We start from the raw sequence: 20,004 nt of genomic DNA, 5'->3' as shown, positions 1-20,004 counted from the left end.
GTAGATTTTTGTAAAAGATCCCAAGCAAGCCTCTCTATACTCTTTGGTTGATCCATAGAGTCCATGCATGTAGCGCCATCTTTTTGCTTCTTAATTTCCGTAAAGGTCCATGTCCGCCCAAAATAGGACCGAGGATACAGAATGTGTCGTATATCAACTGCCCTGGTAAGTTCTTAGTGTCCCCCCCCCCCCCCCCCCCCCCCAGTCCAGCCCTTTTTTTAGTGTTCCCCCACCCAGCTAGACCACCCAGTGCTGTTGTAGACTGTGTTCCATGGGGCAGTGCTGTGTTTGGTTGTGTTTCCCCCACCAACCCCTTGTCTTTCCTCACACAAGCACCCAACCAGTGACCAGTGACTACCCTTAAGACCATCTTTAAACTCTGAAGTATCAGATTTGTCTCGAGCCAAGAATTGCCTTCACTGGGCAATATTTAGTAAGCTTCCGCATAAGTGCAGAGATATTACCACTTTTACCAGAGGGAGCAAATCATATGGTGAACATGAAGATATTTTGATTAAAAACGTTGACCTGGTTCAAACTATGAATAAATATGGCCCTTAGAGAGGTCCTAGGAAATATATTTTTCAAGTCAACATATTAAACCCCTATTTGGCCAATCCACAAGTGAGATGAGTGAAGACCAGTAGACATATGCATCATCATTCTAGACTAAAGCAAGGCTTCTAGAGCCTCTGCAACATAACTGACAATCTTACTTCAGAATATATCTAACACATTTTACCTTTGCCACTGGTTTGATGTAATATGCTGTGTAATGTATTTACTTCTCTATAACAAGCCTTCAAATCGAACTGGTCCATCTTCGATACGTCTTGGATCTTTCAAAGTAGCACATACCAACAAAAACCTATATTTCCGCCATATATATGGTTAAAATACCTGGGTCTGTATAACCTCTATTTCCATAAATCTACCTCTTGTTCTTATTTGGTTCATGTCAAGAGCTATCCTCATTAGGCCCCGTTATCTCTGTGTTTAGTCTGTGGATGTGGGTTGGGCCTTCACCTGGCATCTAGTAGCCCTCTGAATTGCCTGTGTTAATTGCCAGGATGATATAAAAAGTGACATACAAGTCTTCATTAACATCATTCTTTGCATTCTGCATCGAATCAGCGAGACAAAATCTGCCACGACTGTTTCTACGGCACCTTATAAAAATGCAGAGGCATGCAAACATATGTTAACAGGATTCCAAAGCAGTCAGACCTAATTTTGTTTTATGTCATCGTCTGCTATCATAGCTATCCTCCAAAACGGTACAATATAGAAACAGACATAAGTATTTTAATCAGGCAAAGAAAATAGGCATAATGCTTCAGCTTATGTTCCATCACATTTACATTTGAGAACTTTACTCTTTACATTTGCTGACATTAGTAGTGTAGTTTGCTTTGCTCAATTATATTATTTAGAGATTGCATTATTCCCCAATTTAATCCAATTTAATTTCTTGCCCTCCGGACGAGACTGGAGCCACTGATTGAGTCTACATAGTGGTCAGCAGGCTTCTGAGGCCATGGATTGCAGCCAATACACCAGTCTAGTCACTCCAGAAAGTATATTACATGCAAATCAAAGGAGCTTCTGACTCCAGCAAATAGAGAGGTTTGTTCTAAGTCAAGGTTAAAGTAGAGTAATGATTAAATAAAGACTGAACATTCATGTTATTTATAGGTGTATACCTTAAAATAAGTTAACAGGGACCCCTTTACTGCTATTTTTGGTGATAATGATGGCAGGGTTTACGGTGCTATCTTGTTTTTTGAAATGCTGCTCTTTTAAATGTTATTCACTTCTCTTCTTCCCTTGTGCAATCTGCAGGAGACTTCCTTGGCTCCCTGACTCTCATTATGTTCCTCTACTGACCAGTTTCTGATGACCTTTTTAGTTTTACACTAATGTCTGCTCAGGTCTTCCATCTTGTCTCCTCTCCTTTTTCAGATTTCCGTCTTCTTCAATTTTTATCTGGCTGGCTGTGTCTGAGAATGTCTGCTGTCTGTTCATTTGTTTGCGTCTCTGCCGTTTATCTTGTAGGTAGCCAGAACTCTGCTCATTCTTAACCATGCCTTCCTCACACTTGAATCACTTGCATTTTTGCAGAGTGGAGGGCATGCTTATGCCTCTCCCTCTTTCTCTCCTTTTTCTTTCTTTCTCTTTTCACACTTTTCTACACACTTGAGGGATATATTTTAGAACAGTAAAATAGCATGCATTGTACTATAAAAGCATCTTTGTATTCTATCTGATTAAATTGACAGCCTCATGAAACCTTTGCTATTGATATTGATTGTTTTTTCTACTCAATGTCCCATTGTGATAAATTAACAGCTCATAGAATCTGTATTATATTCTTGCTTTAGAATACTAATAGGCTGTCTTTATATGAAAACAGATCACCGTATGTGACACTTAACGCTATTTGCACCTTTTGGTTAGCATTATTGTGTTTCATTCAATACGAATTTCAGATCGATGAACTAGCAAATGAGTCAATCCACCATCAATCCAAAAGTCAAATGGCACTACTAATCGTGAACCTCAATTTACACAACTAATTAAGTGCAATGTTTACTTTGCAACTTAATGCATGGTGAATGTCAAAGCATTGCTACACCACTGTTTTGTTCTCTAACTGTAACACACTACTTTTAGTAGTTATTTTAACTGATGATTTACTTCCTCAATGGAGAGAGGGGAAATAAACCACAAATGTCAGCAGATGCTCCAGGGTTTGTTTTTGTCATACTCAGAAGGTGCCGGAAGCCTTGGTGCAAAAATGTTAAATCACCAACTTAGTGTATCATAGATTCTATATCAATCTGTAACTAAAGAAATAGGCCTTGGAACATCTATGAAGGGTAGGATCACTGCAATGTTGTACAGTAAACTGAACTGCAGGCTCTATTTTTGAACCAAACTGTTTAACTCTAAATTGCGATTATAGGACTTATTTTAGACCTCTGGTTTCATGACACAAATTCTTTAACTAGTACTGCATTGTTTGTTGCTAGCACAAAGAAAGTGTTGTGTTTGGTATTTGTGTTAAAAACCTGGGTCGTGTCCATTTACGGCATGCGACTGAAAAAAAAAAAAAATTACGGAAAACTAACCTTTATATTTCTCATCAGTGTTACTCAAGTCCAGGTAGCCCCTCACTGTTTCAGTAAAAACAAAATCTCCAGTTTCTGCCTACTGAACACGACCCTGGTGATCAGATTGTTTTTAAAAGGACAATGTACAGATTCCTCTTTTATGGGACTCAGCTCCCCTTTCTTTCTTTTTTATTTTATTTTATATTAAATTTTACCCCCTTTTTCTCCCCAATTTCATGGTATCCAATTGTTAGTAGTTACTATCTTGTCTCATCGCTACAACTCCCGTACGGGCTCAGAAGAGACGAAGGTCGAAAGCCATGCGTCCTTGGAAACACAACCCAACCAAGCCGCACTACTTCTTAACACAGCGCGCATCCAACCCGGAAGCCAGCCGCACCAATGTGTCGGAGGAAACACCCTGCACCTGGCGACCTTGGTTAGCGTGCACTGCGCCCAGCCCGCCACAGGAGTCGCTGGTGCGCGATGAGACAAGGATATCCCTACCGGCCAATTGTGCGTCGCCCCACAGACCTCCCGGTCGCGGCCGGCTGCGACAGAGCCTGGGCGCGAACCCAGAGTCTCTGGTGGCACACCAGAGTCTCTGGTGGCACCACTGCGATGCAGTGCCCTAGACCACTGCGCCACCCGGGAGGCCTCAGCTCCCCTTTCAATAGTGTTATTAAACTGTAAATTGAGTTTGGAGGGTTTTTTTTGTGGAAATATTTGATAGACATATGATATTAATAATTTACTCTGTTAGCAGCAGAGTTACTTGGCTTATAGTTTGTTGGTCAATTGCTGTTCATCAAAATTCACAGCAATGTCATTAACATTATTTTATTGTCTGATGTTCAATGGTTACATCCAGATATATCAAAAGTCAAAATAGTGTATATGTTATCAAAAGTGACAACGGTAGTCACACTAGCAGCCTACAGACAGTTGGTCTGAATATAAAATGAACATTGTTGTGGCCAAGTGTGGTTGACCAACCTTCTATAAACCAAGCTTAACACTTGGCCAAAGCTCCATACATTGTCCATTTGGACCTCTCTGGGTGTCCTAACCTTAATCTTTCCCTCGAGATAGGGGGTCGTCTGCGCTGTCTGGTGGTGTTTACTGTATCTCCTGTTTCTCTTTCCTTTCTCAAAATAGGTCCGCCTATCTTTTCACATGTGTCATTATATGTTACTGCATATGTAACCATAGAGATGACAGTTAATTCATATTAATCTCTTTTTTTCCCTTGCACCCCTTTCATTCTCTCTTCCAATGCTTAAAATAGAAGTGGAGCAAAAAGGTAAATAACTGACACAATCCAAGATCCTTGTTTTGTGGCATACGGTTGTAAATCTATCCTATCCCCACTACGGTGTGCCAACCCCATAGCAGGCAGTAGCAACAAACACATTCCCCGTATAACAGTAGTCCGTAAACTGCAACGATGGGAGTGAGACTGATTTATAGAATAAAATATGATAAAACACGAGCAGCAGTACAGCTGTAAGTGCAGAGTGTAGTAGCTGGAGTCCATAGGGGTTTATTCCCCCATCCCCCTGGGTGCTTTTGCTACTCAGCCCAATCTCCTATTGCCTGGCTTCCAAACCCCTCCGTAGCATGCCATGGTAACAGTGTTTTCTGGTCCTTTGAAATTTACTGGTTCTAATGTCCTGTTCTCTCTTAGCGCCTTTCCCCCCCCTTATCCCTTATGCCTTCCCTCTCCCCCCTTATCCCTTATCCCTTCCCTCTCCCCCCTTATCCCTTCCCTCTCCCCCTTCCCTCTTCCCCCTCATCCCTTATCCTGCCACTTGCTGCTCTTCTCTCCTTTGATTCATGCACATACTCAGAGCAACAACAAAAAAACACCTCAAGAACACGCTCACCTGTAACTTTAAATGGTTAGGACATTTGCATCATTTTTGTCACAACAACAAACCTCTCAGGTATATGGTAAAAAAAAGAGTGGTGTAAGTGGCAAATGTCTCAGAATACACATTTTCAGACCTGCTGAATCCTGCTCTCGATTGAAACCTCCTGTCTGTTGCCAAATGACTTTAGTTGCCTGCTTTTTTTGTTTACAGGATTTTATTGTTTGGTTTTCGTTCTGTTCTATTCTCCCCCTCGTTTGTTTTCTATTCCCCTACAGTAGATGTCTAAGAGGCAAGGCTTCTTTTGTTTCAGAAAGTTATGTTATTACTTCATATACAATACATTTGCTTAACAACTTTCCTATTCCTTGTTTTCTTTCTATGCACAAAACCAAACTCCCCACACTGCTTGTGAACATTGGTTATAGCTGTAGTTGTCTTTTGGGCACTTTAATGTGTGTTTGTCCCCACTCTCTTTTTGGACAACCCGTAAAACAAAATGGAGAAATTAGAGATATCTTGACATTGTCTTTTGCTATTTTGCTACGTTTCACATGGATTTGTTGACTTAAATCTGTTTCTTATTTTACTCTTCCCCCATCACTAGTTTTTGTTTGCCCTGGGACTCTGAAAGCTGTCGGTGATCCTTCCTTTCTCTTTGAAGCGGAGCAGCAAGCCGGGTCATGGTGCAAAGACCCTCTACAAGCCGGTGACAAAATCTACTTCATGCCTTGGACTCCTTACCGGACAGACACACTCATTGAGTACTCTTCCCTCGACGACTTCCAAAACGCCCGGCAAACCATCACGTACAAGCTCCCCCACCGGGTGGACGGCACTGGATTTGTGGTCTACGATGGGGCCGTGTTTTTCAACAAGGAGAGGACCCGCAACATTGTAAAGTTTGACATACGGACCCGAATCAAAAGCGGCGAGGCCATCATCAATAACGCCAACTATCATGACACGTCACCCTACAAGTGGGGTGGGAAAACGGACATCGACCTGGCCGTGGATGAGAACGGCCTGTGGGTGATCTACGCCACAGAGCAGAACAATGGCATGATGGTCATCAGCCAGTTGAACCCTTACACACTGCGCTTCGAGGCCACCTGGGAGACGACGTATGACAAGCGATCGGCCTCCAATGCCTTCATGATCTGTGGAGTACTCTACGTAGTGAGGTCCACATATGAAGATAACGAGAGTGAAGTCAGCAAAAGCTTAATAGATTATGTTTACAATACCAAACAGAACCGTGGAGAGTATGTGGATATCCACTTTCCCAACCAGTACCAGTATATCGCAGCTGTGGATTACAATCCCAGAGATAACCAGCTATACGTGTGGAATAATTTTTACATCCTGAGATATAATCTGGAGTTCGGACCACCCGATCCCGCTCATGGTAAGCAGCATCTCATTTCTTCAGCGCACAATACTGGTAAATTACATTTTGTGACATTGCGAATTTAGCTACCATTAAGTGTGTTGATATTCCTTGGGTATTCCACTGCCTACGTGTCAAGTGTCACGGATGGCAGATTTGTTTATTTGGAATTTAATATGTGTTAGATATGTTGCGGAAGCTTTGGAGTGCATGAAGCTTCTCGGGGTGAAGTAGTCTTGCTCAGCAGTAAACAACATCACAGACCCACTTACCATCTCATAAGGGATCAGTATCGGGGGATTTAGTTGGGTTTACAGTGCGGGCGTTCCCCCACGTCCCCAGTGCAAAGGAAGGCCTGTGGGGGTAGCTGCTGCCACCAGCTCTTCTCCCAGAGAGAGAGGAAATTTACCCCCACCACTGGAATCATACCTTCCTGGACAGGTACAAAGTGTTATTCCCACTGGTACAGAAACCCTTAATCCCCATCGGGCACCGTTCAGGTAGCAAGTAGTCTAGTGTTTAATAACATTGGGCCAGTAACCGAAAGGTTGCTGGTTCAAATCCCTGAGCTGACGGGGTGAAACATCTGTTGATGTTCGCTTCAGCAAGGCACTTAACCCTAATTGGTCCTGTAAGTCACTCTGGATCAGAGCGTCTGCTAAATGACAAAAAAAAAAGTTCACACTATCAGGCTAGTATGAGGAACAATGTGTCTTCTGGAAGAAGAGGAGGCAGAGAACACGGGGAAGGGATCAATCACTCGGGTCATGTCAGATGAATATGTTTTTAATTTAACTGTCAAAAAATGGACATGAGGCCGCTTAGGCCCCAGATAGTCTTTACATTGAGCATATAATAACTGTAATTACCCTAATCCCCTTCCTCACCCCGAGTCCTAAATCCATGTAATACTCCATACAGTCGGCGATGAGCGTGGAGGTCAAGCAACTTTCCTCCAGATTACCACAGCTCAATATTTATTCATCTATTTGCTAGCCCACTTTTGTATTGATAGGGCTGAGGAGGCTAAATTGGGTTCAACCAGTGGAACATGCCCACTATAGTAAGAGCCAGACAGGCTTTAGTGTAAGAAAATAACTTCTCCTAAGTTTAGATACAGACCCTTAGGGGGAAATTAGTATGCAGTGGGTGCACTGGATTGAAGTGAAGTAATCAAGGGGAGGAAGATGAAAATGCACTCATTTTCCTTTATTGCTGTCCATGAGCAACTTGTTTGAAGTTTCTCCTTAGCCAATGACGAGGTATTTGTGGATTTTGATTGAATATTTGCAGCATTACAAGCAAAATGTCATTTTCTTTTCCGATTTCCCATTTGGCAAATAGTTTGTCATTAACAGATACTCAAGTACAAATAGGTGACAATCAGCAGAAAGGCAGCTAGTATATTACATTTCTGTTTACAGACAGCTATGGTAATGGTAGTAGCAAAAACACTTGTCACCTCGTTAAATCTAAGAAGTATTAAAATATTTTTGTTACAGTTCCAAGTTATACGGCTATAAAAAGCCAGACATTGAACTGAAACACATATGGTTTCAATACCATTTTTGCAGATTCATGGAATAGAATTGCAATGCTCAGTTGATTAACTCATCTGTTGAATGCACATTGAATGCCAATATAGAAATTAAAGCACTTTAAAGGTACTGTACAAAATAAGACTGGGTTTCAGTCAAACGTGTGTCTAACAAGAATCCTTAGCTCTTCCCACAGCACAGAGTACCTGGGCTGTAACATAGTGCCTATTTAGGGGCTCGTCTAGGATGCAAGATACCTACATTATACCCTTAGGCCTAAACACTAACTACACTGAACAAAAAATATAAATCCAACATGTAAAGTGTTGGTCCCATGTTTCATGATCTGAAATAAAAGATCCCAGAAATGTTCCATATGCACAAAAAGCTTATTTCTCTCAAATGTTGTGCACATATTTGTTTCCATCCCTGTTAGTGAGCGTTTCTCCTTTGCCAAGATAATCCATCCACCTGACAGGTGTGGCATATCAAGAAGCTGATTAAACAACATGATCATTACACAGGTGCACCTTGTGCTGGGGACAATAAAGCCACTCTAAAATGTGCAGTTTTGTCACATAGCACAATGCCTTCAGATGCCTCATGTTTTGAGGGAGCATGCAATTGGCATGCTGACTGCAGGAATGTCTCCCAGAGCTGTTGCCAGATCATTTTATGTTAATTTCTCTACCATAAGCCACCTCCAACGTCTTTTTAGAGAATTTGGCAGTATGTCCAATCAGCCTCACAACCGCAGACCAAGTGTAACCACGCCAGGCCCAGGACCTCCACATCCGTCTTCTTCATCTGCGGGATCATCTGAGACCAGTTACCTAGACAGCTGATGAAACTGAGGAGTATTTATTTCTGTAATAAAGCCCTTTTGTGGGGAAAATCTTGTTTTGATTGGCTGGGCCTGGCTCCCCAGTTGGTGGACCTATGCCCTCCCAGGCCAATCCATGGCTGTGCGAAATGTGTGAAATCCATAGGTTAGGGATTATTTAATTTATTGTAATTGACTGATTTCCTTACATGAACTGTAACTCAGTAAAAAACTATTGTTACTGTGTAATTTCAGGCAATTATTAGGGCTATCAGAGTTTTAATTAAAAAAATTTGGGGCACACAATTTTTTATCATGATTAATCGCAATCATGATTAAACATCCAAAATGCATAATCTATACAACTAAAGTCTACATTGCCATGTAAAACTAATTGACATTGAGGTTAGGGAAGGTTGTGCTTTCTCAATTTACCTAATTTTGCTAACCAATACTTTAGACAGTCAATATTCCTGTAATGTTCTTTGTATAAAAATTCGTAAATTACAGCTGAAATTGAGCAAATTCGGGATTTTGTGAGTAATCGCAAGCAAATCCTGCAATTAACTCTATTACATTTTTTTATTGTTTGACAGCCCTATTCTTACAACATCAAGTCAAATGTACCTGTTTAGAAAGTCATTACTCACTATTGGTGTCTAAATTCAAGTTACAACATAACTATATCACAGATTTTGTTAACACATAGAATTCAATCACATGAAGTTGTGTAAGGATTTTTTTTTTTGGACCCTGGTAGATCGGGGCCTTGTCTAGTGCGAATGCTGTTTATGTCAATGTAAGAGAATCAGCCTGTGGGATCTCGCTGACAGGTGGGAGTGGATGGGGTCGAATCCAACACGCAGTGACTGGAAGTGTAAGTTAAATAGGGCTGGCACAATTACCCTATAACCTTGTAAAGAGCGACTACCCCTAAAAAACAACTATGTGCCATTTTCAATATATGAGTCAGAAACATTTAATCTAGTGTTAACATTAACTACAAAGTGTAAAAATTCCATGACCATCACAGCCCCAAAGTTAAATGGGTCAGCCACCTTTTCATGACCAATCACACCCAGATGTGTCTCACATATGAACTCTAATCCACTGTTACATTACATGGCGTCACAGCTCTTTTTAAACCACTACGGCGTTCATGTAACAGCTCATAAAAAGAGGCGTTCCTCCATCAGCTCCTGTTAGTGAGACGATTACTTTAAATAAGACATTACCCTAGAAGTCTCATCGGGCACACAATTATAAGGCCTGTTTATGCATCCAAAGCACAGATAGATTGTCTAAATTCTCTGAGTAAGCATCTAAAAAGCAGCTTTTTGACTGAGCGATGAACATTGGGCCTCGGTCTAGAAGCTCAATGGGACACGGGTCAGGCCTAGCTGGGGAACCCCTTTATTTATCCTGAGTTGTAAAATGAAATTGCTGATTGCTTTCATAAAAAAAATCCCCCTGAGTGCCAATTAAGACCCACACAACTCACCAACTGCTTCTTAATTGTTTAGATGTCAATACATTGGTATGCAATTTCATCTGGCGAGCCTCAAATTGCAAGTGCTGCTCTTACGGCTCCAAATGACCCAATTTATTGTAAATTATAAGGTGCGCGCCATGCCGCCATGCCGCCAGTGACACAACTTACCAATTAGCTCACCAGTATCTCTATGTGGCCGAACGTTGGCCTGCTGTTGCGTTATTTTATGAGTGCACAGCACAATACAAGAAAACCGTGCTAATACATTAACTGTAACACATAAGCAAATGGCCAAGTAAGTTCACCCCACATTTCAGGTGAATTCACTGCTTTCCAATCAACTCTATAATTTCCTCTACCTCTTAAATGTGGGCCATTCTACCATTCTATGTAGGTCTGCTCACAGAATGGATGGAAATGGGTGCTGCACGTGTGCACATACCTAGAACACCATGAGAGAGAGAGAGGGGATTGAATGTGTAAGGCACAGCCTCGCAGTGAGCCAAGGTGCTCTGCATGCTAACAGCGAAGGCCCCTCTCTACATGCTCCAGAGTTATCCCGGATCAGAGATCAAGGTGCTGAGGAAAAATGTGCAAAAGATGACACTGTTTGTTTTGACAAAACCAACCCCATGTCCTCGGCGTCCGAGTGGACATCACTTGAAAGGGAGAGCGTATTGATGTGGAAAATTGCCATTTTTATTCCTCCCACATTCTCTCTCTCTGGTGTGGACACACGTCGACGATGCTGTCGCCTGTCTTACTGCGGCTGCTGATAGCGAGAGCCATTGTTCTCCATAGTCAATAGCCCCATGTCCCAGCAGATGAGCAGCACTGCCATGGGCCCTGTAGAAAATGCATCATTCCTACCTCACTTCCTTGAAGTAATCACATAACCAGAATTGGTTGGATTGGGGGGAAAAAGTGGGTGGCGAACTTGCTTTCACCTATCCAATCACTTATAGATCTGTGATTACCTGAAGGAAACAAGAATGGAAGGGTGGATTCTATTATTATGTATTATGATTTGAACAGGGCCTGTGTCTGGCTTAGTCTGCTGGCCAGGATCAGCATTAGACTTCAGCAAGCCAATCTGTTGCCCAGAGGCAGTGTTTCTATACTCCCGTTACTCTCCAGACTCACGTCCCTGCCAGTGCCTGCAGCGTCCACACTGCCTCCCCTCCTCTGCATTAGCAATGGAGGAATGAATTACCTCCGCAATCTGCACTGATGATAGGAGGAACATGCTAATTCAATGACGGATCCCCGGCCCCTGCGCGGCACCCGCTCTGAGGCTTTTTCCTCTCCCTCTCAGGATTCTCCTCACTTCTTCCTCCAAATGAGTCCATATCTTTTTATATTATTTCTGTATTCAGTCGTGATTCAGCCGACAAGGGCTGTTCTAGCAGGCTCATTCCCAGATGTACTGGGATTTCACAATGCGTTTCCATTGGATCCTATTTATTAATATACAGTAGGGATGTCCCTGGTTGAAGATTTATAGGTTTTTCAATTCTGAAAAGTGTCTCAATTCTGAGAAGTGTATTTTTTGATACACAGGGTTGGATGTCAGCTATTTCTCTAAAATGTGATCGATTTCAAGTTTTTCCCTCCACACATTCCCAAACTGTGCTATTATTGCACTCGTCGTAAGACATGGAACAATTTATGCACTTGCAAGCATCCACATGTATGATATTTTGTATTCCAACACTGAAGGTAATACGTTTTAACAGTTCGGGTTACATCATGTTGAACTAGACCTCGACTGTGTCATATAGTCCAAACAAACTGCTGCAAAATGATGTGTGATGACAGCATATGTGGGCAACCCTCAGCCTTGGGTTACCTTTCACAATGTCACAGAGAGTTGTTTTACGTAAGAGGATGATTACTGTTTCTCTGAGGTATGGCTGAAAGGATCAGCCCAGTCTCATGTTTGATCACGGTTTAAACAATGCATATTGAAGTTATTATTATTATTGAGATGTCTATACAGTCCACTAACTGTTATTGTGCCTTTGAGAATATTTGTTCTGGGATTGGGCTGTGTGTATGTGTGTGTGTGTGTGCGCGTGTGCACGTGTGTGTGTGTGGATGGATGTTTTGCTGGGTGGTTTGTTTGCCTGCCTGTATGTCTGTGTCTGTCTGTGTGTTTGGGGATGTTCTGAAATAGACACCCCGTGTGTATGGCACCAAATGTATGCTAGTTCTTTGCACTCTGAGTTCATGCTTGAAATGTGAGGCACGTACAGTAGAGAAAGCTGAGCGAAAAAAAGCAGTCTCTAGTCTGGCAGCTGCTGTGTGTGTGTCTGCTCTCTGTACTTAAATGTATGTGTTCCATTCGAGACAACCTCTAACAGCTATTAGGTTTTGTTCGCTTAGACACAGACATGGACCTATAAACACAAGTACATTACTCTTAGATAATAAATCTTCAGGAATTGCTTATATTGCTGATATCACTGAAGCAAACAATGTTATTTCATTTTTTTCAGGTGTGTTATTGTTATGATAGGAGGATATTGGAATTTACTGCAGACATTTTATCACAACAATCAGCAAGTCTAATTTCCAGATGAATCTTTCACTGAAAGCCCAGGGAAATTAATGAATACATAGGACGATGTTAAAGTGTGCACTTTAGCACAAATCTGACACTTGGTTGCAAGGATTGGATATGAGGTTATCACTTCCATCTTTACAGCTCAGGTAAACGGAACCCTGTGCAGTTCACTGTAGCCGATAAGGGGTTAATTATTTTTTTCAAATTACTTTTGAAGTAGATGGCTTATTAGTTTATTTTCCTGGTATAATTTTCTTGGCCCTTTCACAAAGGCTGAACTTGGCTCCTTTTTGATCTGAGAAACAGGGTTTTAATTGTTTGTGCCTCTGTTGACTTCTTCTGTTTGCTTTTACTCTTCTATTAGGAGCTGATTACCACCTGGGACCCATATTTCACAACTGATAAAAGCCTGTGTTTAAAGGACCCCTTTAGTTTTGCACCAGAAAGGCAGAGGGAGGATCTTTTCAGCAGGTTTATTTGAGACAATGTTGTTGGTTTCTCTTCAGTGACAAGCAATAGTTGGTACGAATTAAATGAAATAGTATTTTACCTCTTATGTGCGAATTATCTGAAACATTGGTCTCACAAACCTTCCCTATCGGTTTTCCTCCCTTTTCTCTCTCCGGATAAACAGCCCCTGATAACGTGTATGAAGCATTACTCATGTGAACAACCATGCGGTTCACATCGTAAGTGCGGCCATTAAGCATAATATAAAAGACACACTCGCTGTCAGTTTTCATTTTTCAACTCCGCCAAGACTGGTGAGGCCTGGAAAAGTCCAATCTATGCTCGATGCAGCTCTGACAACACTAGACAGCCCTTCCCCCCTCCTCTCCTCTCTCTCTCTCTCTCCTCTCCTTCCTCTCCTGGATTATTGTCATATCATCTCAGATGAAACCCATGCCCTATACCCACAGTAGTAATAACCGAGCGATAAAAATATGTTTCCAGGCAAAAAGACGTGGGCGGCGATCACATAAAGAGGTTATGAATGTGTCCATGTTTGACAATTCTCAGCACTTTGGAGGATATCTCTACCTTACACTCGTAACTCCATGACAGTTAATTGAAGGTCCCTCTTGGGCTTGAGTGCTAGACAGACATTAATTGGGGGATCCTCTCTGGTTTCTCCAATCTGAGAGAGATTTGCTTGAGTTGTAATCAAAAGGAAATTGTACAGGAGGGATTCACAGGTGTACAAAACACGTATTTCATCTGCATATGTTACAGATGTATGGCAGGAGGAATCTGCTGCCACAGCAGAACAAACAATAAATAGAACCCCTAAGAGTATTGGATGTATTCCAAATGGCACCCTATTCCCTATATAGTGCACTATTTTTGACCAGAGCCATTTGGGCCCAGGTCGAAAGAAGTGCACTATAAACATTTGGGACGAACCGCTGCCTATCCAAAGATAGCCATCACAGTATACTGCAAACCAGCAACAGGATGGTAGTAGTGTCCGTTTGAATACCTGTAGCGTTAATTATTCCCCGTTTCCATTGAATTAAAGGAATCTTCGGCATCAAGGTAATGAGATTATATAGATGTTAGAATTACAGACCAACAAACTGCATCAACTTGAATAGCACAACATTTGAATAAGGGTTAGAGAAGCACAAACATTGTGTAGGCCTATTTGTATCCAACTTTATTAAAGAGATTCTCCGGTACTTTTGTATAGTTTTTAGCCAGCAGTTCAAAAAGTAGTGCTCACAAGCCAAAATAAAATTGCGTACTATGTTTTGCATACGTGGAGGTTTGTGCACCACGTCATTGCTTTCTCTCTCTCGTTCTGCTGTGGGTGCATCATGTGCCTTTTGCTCATATGGTGAGGGGGTGAAGCTCATTGGTTGAACTCTAATTGCTAGTGGACTGGCTCAAGTGGGGGAAAACTTTGAGAAAATGGCATAGCAGTTTCCAGAAAAACAGTTGCATTCAATTGAGGAAATTCTGCTCATAGATTATGCATGTATGAATTACACATTGACACCACCAGCCCAAAGCGGGAGGTTTCAAAAATAATTTGTAGTTGCTAAAGTTCTGGAGCATCTTTAGGTATGTGCAGTCTAATTCAAATGGTCATCCATTTCATAATCTCCCTTTAGAAACCTGAATGCAAAACTCACAAATAGGATCATCAAGGGCCTTTTCCATAACAACTGTCATCCGTGTATACATGTTTTTTAGGACTTGCATATTGACAGCAATTCTGTTGAATTAACAAGGCAAAGTAACAGCACAGCCTTCTGAAACATTTGTTATTGCCCAAGTGAATTAATTTCCCTTTTTTTTGCGGTGCTCGTAAAACAATCCCCTGTTCTACAGAGCAAAAACCAGTGAGAATCAGCAAAACAGGAGCCTACATCAAACAAGGAGATACTTTTGGTCATGTAGGGTATGTGGACACCTGCTCGTCAAACACCTCATTCCAAAATCATGGGCATTAATATGGAGTTGGTCCCCCCTTTGCTGTTATAACAGCCTCCACTCTTCTCGGAAGGCTTTCTACTAGATGTTGGAACATTGCTGCAGGGACTTGCTTCCATTCAGCCACAAGAGCATTAGTGAGGTCAGGCACTGATGTTGGGCGATTAGGCCTGGCTCGCAGTCGGTATTCCAATTAATCCCAAAGGTGTTCGATGGGGTTGAGGTCAGGGCTCTGTGCATGCCAGTCAAGTTCTTCCACACCGATCTCGACAAACCATTTCTGTATGGACCTTGCTTTGTGCACGGGGGCATTATGCTGAAACAGGAAAGGGCCTTCCCCAAACTGTTGCCACAAAGTTGGAAGCACAGAATAGTCTAGAATGTCATTGTATGCTGTAGCGTTAAGATGTTCCTTCACTGGAACTAAGGGGCAGGTAGCATTCTCCTGGCATCCGCCAAACCCAGATTCGTCCGGACTGCCAGATGGTGAAGCGTGATTCATCACTCCAGAGAGCACGTTTCAACTGATCCAAAGTCCAATGGCGGATGGCTTTACACCACTTCGCATTGCGCATGATGATCTTAGGCTTGTGTGCGGCTGCTCGGTCATGGAAATCCATTTCATGAAGCTCCCAACGAACAGTTCTTGTGCTTCCAGAGGCAGTTTGGAACTCGGTAGTGAGTGTTGCAACTAAGGACTACAGACAGAAACTAAAACAGGAAATGCCCGTGCTCAGGTCTGTTCAACGCTGGTCCAACCAATCTGATTCCACGCTTCAGGATTACTTCAATCACGTGGACAGGGATATGTTCCGGATAGCGTTGAACAACATCGATGTATACGCTGATTCGGTGAGCGAGTTTATTAGTAAGTGCATCGGTGATGTTGTACCCACAGCGATAATTAAAACCTTCCCCAACCAGAAACCGTGGATTGATGGCAGCACTCGCGCAAAACTGAAAGCGCAAACCACTGCTTTTAATCAGGGCAAGGCGACCGGAAACATGACCGAATACAAACAGTGTAGCTATTCCCTCCGCAAGGCAATCAAATAAGCTAAGCGTCAGTATAGAGACAAAGTAGAGTCACAATTCAACGGCTCAGACACAAGACGTATGTGACAGGGTCTACAGTCAATCACGGACTACAAAAGAAAACCAGCCCCGTCGCGGAACCCGATGTCTTTCTCCCAGACAAACAAACAACTTCTTTGCTCGCTTTGAGGACAATACAGTGCCACCGACACAGCCCGCTACCAAAACCTGCAGACTCTCCTTCACTGCAGCCGTCGTGAGTAAAGCATTTAAACGTGTTAACCCTCGCAAGGCTGCCGGCCCAGGACATATAAGGACATATTCAATCAATCCCTATCCCAGTCTGTTGTTCCCACATGCTTCAAGAGGGCCACCATTGTTCCTGTTCCCAGGAAAGCTAAGGTACCTGAGCTAAACAACTATCGTCCCATAGCACTCACTTCCGTCATCATGAAGTGCTTTTAGAGACTAGTCAAGGACCATATAACCTCCACCCTACCTGACACCCTAGACCCACTCCAATTTGCTTACCGCCCCAATAGGTCCACAGACGACGCAATCACAATCACACTGCACACTGCCCTAACCCATCTGGACAAGAGGAATACCTTTGTAAGAATGCTGTTCATCGACTACAGCTCAGCATTTAACACCATAGTACCTTCCAAACTCGTCATTAAGCTCGAGACCTGGGTCTCGACCCCGCCCTGTGCAACTGGGTCCTGGACTTCCTGACGGGCCGCCTCCAGGTGATGAGGGTAGGAAACAACATCTCCAGCCCGCTGATCCTCAACACTGGGGCCCCACAAGGGTGCGTTCTCAGCCCTCTCCTGTACTCCCTGTTCACCCACGACTGAGTGGCCATGCACGCCTCCAACTCAATCATCATGTTTACAGATGACACTACAGTGGTAGGCTTGATTACCAACAGCGACGAGACGGCCTACAGGGAGGAGGTGAGGGCCCTCAGAGTGTGGTGTCAGGAAAATAACCTCACACTCAACGTCAACAAAACAATGGAGATGATCATGGACTTCAGGAAACAGCAGAGGGAGCACCCCCCTATCCACATCGACGGAACAGTAGTGGAGAAGGTGGAAAGTTTTAAGTTCCTCGGCGTATACATCACGGACAAACTGAAATGGTCCACCCACACAGACAGCGTGGTGAAGAAGGCTCAACAGCGTCTCTTCAACCTCAGGAGGCTGAAGAATTTTGGCTTGTCACCAAAACACTCACAGACTTTTACAGATGCACAATTGAGAGCATCCTGTCAGGCTGTATCACTGCCTGGTACGGCAACTGCTCCGCCCACAACAGCAAGGCTCTCCAGAGGGTAGTGAGGTCTGCACAACACATCACTGGGGGCAAACTACCTGCCCTCCAGGACACCTACACCACCCGATGTCACAGGAAGGCCTAAAAGACCATCAAGGACAACAACCACCCGAGCCACTGCCTGTTCACCCCACTATCATCCAGAAGGCGACATCAGTACAGGTGCATCAAAGCTGGGACCGAGAGACTGAAAAACAGCTTCTATCTCAAGGCCATCAGACTGTTAAACAGCCATCACTAACATTGAGTGGCTGCTGCCAACATACTGACTCAAATCTCTAGCCACTTTATGAATTAATAGTTGGATTTAATAAATGTATCGCTAGTCACTTTAAACAATGCCACTTTATATATAATGTTTACATACCCTACATTACTCATCTCATACTGTATGTATATTCTGTACTCTATACCATCTACTGCATCCTGCCTATGCCATTTGGCCATCGCTAATCCATTTATTTATATGTACATATTCTTATTAATTCCTTTACACTTGTGTGTATAAGGTAGTTGTTGTGAAATTGTTAGATTACTTGTTAGATATTACTGCATGGTCGGAACTAGAAGCACAAGCATTTCGCTACACTCACATCATCATCTGCTAACCATGTGTATGTGACAAATTACATTTGATTTATGGACATTGTATGGCTGTGTGCTCAATTTTATACAGTTGTTAGCAATGGGTGTGGCCTAATCCACCAATTTGAAGGGGTGTCCAAGTACTTTTGTATATATTGTGTACCTTCTAATGGAGAGTTCTAGAGGAGAAAGAATTCTACTCAGTTTTGGAGCTGGAACAATAAACCGAAAATTATCGACACCGTCCAATTATCCTGGACATTTTGCTGATATCGTTCATTATGATAATAAGTCTTTAATAGAAAAAATGTGAAGTTTAAAATGATGTTTGCTAATATGGGTGATTGTTGGGACAATTGATAGCTACAACATTCGATCTAGCACTAGTAGTTTGAAGGGTAATAAAAAAAAGTGTGCACATTATTATTTACTTATTGTTCTATGTATAGTTATCGTATTGATTCAGTCAATTTATCGTGATATGGATTTGTCTATTTCGCTCCGCTCTACAGTCAGTTAGCCTAGCCTCATTTAATTGCCTCACTGTTTTTGTGCTGAAAACCCAGGCAACAGATTGTAGGAACAGACTTCAATTGGACATTTTTAACACCCCCCTTTTCGTGATATTCAGTTGCGATCTTGTCTTGCTGAAACTCCCCAATGGGTTTAGGAGAGGCGAAGGTCGAGTCATGCGTCCTTAACACCCGCCTACTTAACCCGGAAGCCAGCTGCACCAGTGTGTCTGAGGAAACACCGTTCAAGTGACGACTGGAGTCAGCCTGCAGACTCTCAGCCCACCACAAGGAGTCGCTACAGCACGATGAGCCAAGTAAAGCCCCCCTGGCCAAACCCTCCCCTAACCCGACGACGCTGGGCCAATTGTGCACCGCCCTATGGGACATCCGGTCGGCTGCGACAGAGCCTGGACTCGAACCCAGAATCTCTAGTGGCACAGCTAGCACTGCGATGCTGTGCCCCTCGGGAGGCCACCAGAATTTTGAAAATACAAAATACATATCAGTAAAAGCATCATAACTAATTGGCAAGTCTACCTTTACTTTTTACTTCTGTGAACTTATAAAGATATGAGGGTTTTGGTAACGGAATTTCAAAGCACATAGTAATTTTTCTTAAACTTACAGAAGGCAAATCATATCTCAAACTAAATATGTATTGATATAAGTTGGCAGGGGTCTTTACTTCAACATGATTGTTGTTGTATTTATACTACCTTTTAAGACTTGTTATGGTAGATGGTCGAATACCCCTTTTCCGTCTGTTTGACCAGAAATCAAAGCCTTGGCTTATTCCTCATATTTAATATTAATGAAAAATGTATATATGCTTTAATTTCTCAAAAGTCTAGACCCTTAGCTTTCATTTGACACTAGATTTAACATGCTCCTGTGAACTTCAAATGTTGGTGCCTAAGGGTCCTTTTACATGGAAATGACCATAACTAGAGCAAGGAGTTAGAGTACTACAGCAAGCCTGTACAAGGATCTGCTCACTGAAGAGAGGTGTGGACATAATATCATTAGCTAACATGCTCAAGGAATGTATTTGAATCAGAGCACTGCACGTGCATCTTGATGTATTGGGGAGTGAACCCCTCATCTAAAATAACTCCGAACATTAAGGATTCATGTTGTGTTTTCCTCCTTTTGTCTAAAGGAGGAAAAGATGTAAACATTTTCTCATCCAAACAGTATAGAGAGGACTTTCATCATTCGTGGCTGTTCTCCAACTACCGCCTAGCCTAACATGATGTAAATACTGTTGATAATACACTTATTACGTGTCAAGCAATGTTCAAC

The 20,004-nt window shown here is 42.5% G+C and overlaps 1 protein-coding gene across 1 annotated transcript in view; it reads left to right on the top strand.

Moving 5' to 3' along the window:
• Nucleotides 1-20,004, top strand: part of adgrl2a (adhesion G protein-coupled receptor L2a) — a 183,684-nt gene that overhangs the window by 120,648 nt on the left and 43,032 nt on the right. Inside the window, exon 5 of the mRNA XM_039002059.1 lies at nt 5,592-6,392. Within this exon, the coding sequence (XP_038857987.1) occupies nt 5,592-6,392 (801 nt within the window). The remainder of the gene's footprint in view (nt 1-5,591; nt 6,393-20,004) is intronic.

The sequence above is a fragment of the Salvelinus namaycush genome, chromosome 10 (assembly GCF_016432855.1).
Source record: "Salvelinus namaycush isolate Seneca chromosome 10, SaNama_1.0, whole genome shotgun sequence".
Lineage (NCBI taxonomy): Eukaryota > Metazoa > Chordata > Actinopteri > Salmoniformes > Salmonidae > Salvelinus > Salvelinus namaycush.
The sequence above is the reverse complement of the archived record's forward strand: the minus strand, read 5'-3'. Positions and strand labels throughout refer to the sequence as shown.